Source organism: Numida meleagris, chromosome 1, assembly GCF_002078875.1.
Source record: "Numida meleagris isolate 19003 breed g44 Domestic line chromosome 1, NumMel1.0, whole genome shotgun sequence".
Taxonomy (NCBI): domain Eukaryota; kingdom Metazoa; phylum Chordata; class Aves; order Galliformes; family Numididae; genus Numida; species Numida meleagris.
Window position 1 is genome coordinate 80,423,231 of NC_034409.1, and position 1,724 is coordinate 80,424,954.

The window sequence follows — 1,724 nt, forward strand, 5'->3', positions numbered from 1 at the left end:
GTTCAGGGAGTGTAATGAGGGGCTGGGGAAAAGAGATGGCCTTTTTTAGCTTTCAGAACTGGTGTATAACAATGTGCTAAGGGTGTCTTGGGAATTATGAAAGGAGAAAAGGAGCTGGGTGCTCTCCTGGTGAGTATTTGCTACAAGACGAAGCATGAGAAACAGAAGGCTTCCTAAAATAGCCAGCAGAATCACCCATGCTGATGGCAACGGGGAACACGGTTGTTGAGGAAGGAACCCAGCAGGGTCACTTTCAGAAAAACACTGGTGGTCAGCTTTGACATGAAAGATGAGGGAACCAACAGGCATGGGAGTTCCGCGCACATGTGGCTCCAACAGATGAGTATAAACTAGCTATGATACGAATGTGGGAGGCAACTTGGGTTGAGTTGTTTATCTCAGATGGGTAATCCATGCAAAAGGAAGGACGGAACAGCCAATATAGCTGGGTGCAAGGATGAGGAAACTGGAAAACTGTGTGGGAATTCACAGGAGCAGACTGTAAGAGACAAATGAGATAGGAAGGTTCTTCAAAGGAATGATTACAGACAAATCTAAGCTAACCTCATGCACAGGAAGGAAAAAGAAACACACTATGAGGCAAATTTGGCAAAACTATGAAGTTTTCTCTGACTAAAAAAAAAAAAAGGGAAGTAAGCAGAAAGGATGGTAGGTCAGATGGGCAGCTCTGAAGCACAAGCATGCACGATCACAGTCAAAAACAGTGACAAAAGTGCAAAAAGGCGTAAGAGCTGTTAAGGATGGTAAAAACCTTATAAATGTGCTCCTAGTAAAAAACCCAAAGGTCTTGGCTTTGTTTTTGATGGGATGTGTATTGGCAGATGTGGACTGACAGATGATCCCAGTCAGATTTAAGCAATCAGATATATTTATTTATTTATTTATTTATTTATTTAGCATGCTTTCTCTATTAGATTCAATGGCACTCAGGTCCCTTCCGAAGGAACCAGCAACGCCAGCGGGGGTCTTAGGCCGAATCCCAACAAGAAAGGTGAGCAGAAGCTTCTGGCCGTGATGGGTCCGGGGCAGGAATACTCTCGGTGAAAGGAGTTCGCCTTGCTGAGGAGGCTGGAAGGCTGCGATGCGCTTCCTGATGCGCAGGGCAGCGTCAGCCTGAAGGAACACGCAGCAAGCACCGCTTAGGTTACAGAAGGACGGCGAGCCGAGACAATCCGCTGCGGCGCACGGAAAACTTCCCTGGGACGCGGGAGGCTGGGAAAACCCAAGGCAAAACGCCGTTATGAAAGGGATGAGTTCACCCGCTCGGTTCCTGCGGGTCACTCGAGGAAGGAAACAATTATGTGTCCCTTCCTCCCACACCCGCCCTGGGCCCTAGCCGGCGCCGCTGCCTGAGGACGGCGACCGGCACCCTCCAGCCCTCCCTCCCCGAGCCGTCGCCTCAGGGCTAACGGCCGTTGTCCCGCCCCGCGCGCCAGAAGACCCCTGCCTGGCACGGGCCGCGGTGGTCCGGCGGGGGGCGGAGGGCGCCGCACGATTGGCCGGCGGCGAGCCAAGCGCAGCTCGCTCGCTGGACGTCTATTGGTTGAGGCAGGCGAGGGCCACGCCCCCTCCTTCTTTTCCATTGGTCGCCTGTGTCTGTCGGGCCCCGCCTTGCCCCCCCGCCCCTCCGGGGTCATTTAAGTTTATGAGGAAAATAAATAAATAAAGTGGGAAATAGAAATGCGTAGAAGCGGGGGGGGGGG

The 1,724-nt window shown here is 52.1% G+C and overlaps 1 protein-coding gene across 1 annotated transcript in view; it reads right to left on the reverse strand.

Moving 5' to 3' along the window:
- LOC110399287 overlaps positions 872–1,724 on the reverse strand; it is a 4,628-nt gene continuing 3,775 nt past the window's right edge. Inside the window, exon 4 of the mRNA XM_021397720.1 lies at positions 872–1,233. Coding sequence (XP_021253395.1) covers positions 907–1,233 — 327 coding nt within the window. The 3' untranslated portion in view covers positions 872–906. The remainder of the gene's footprint in view (positions 1,234–1,724) is intronic.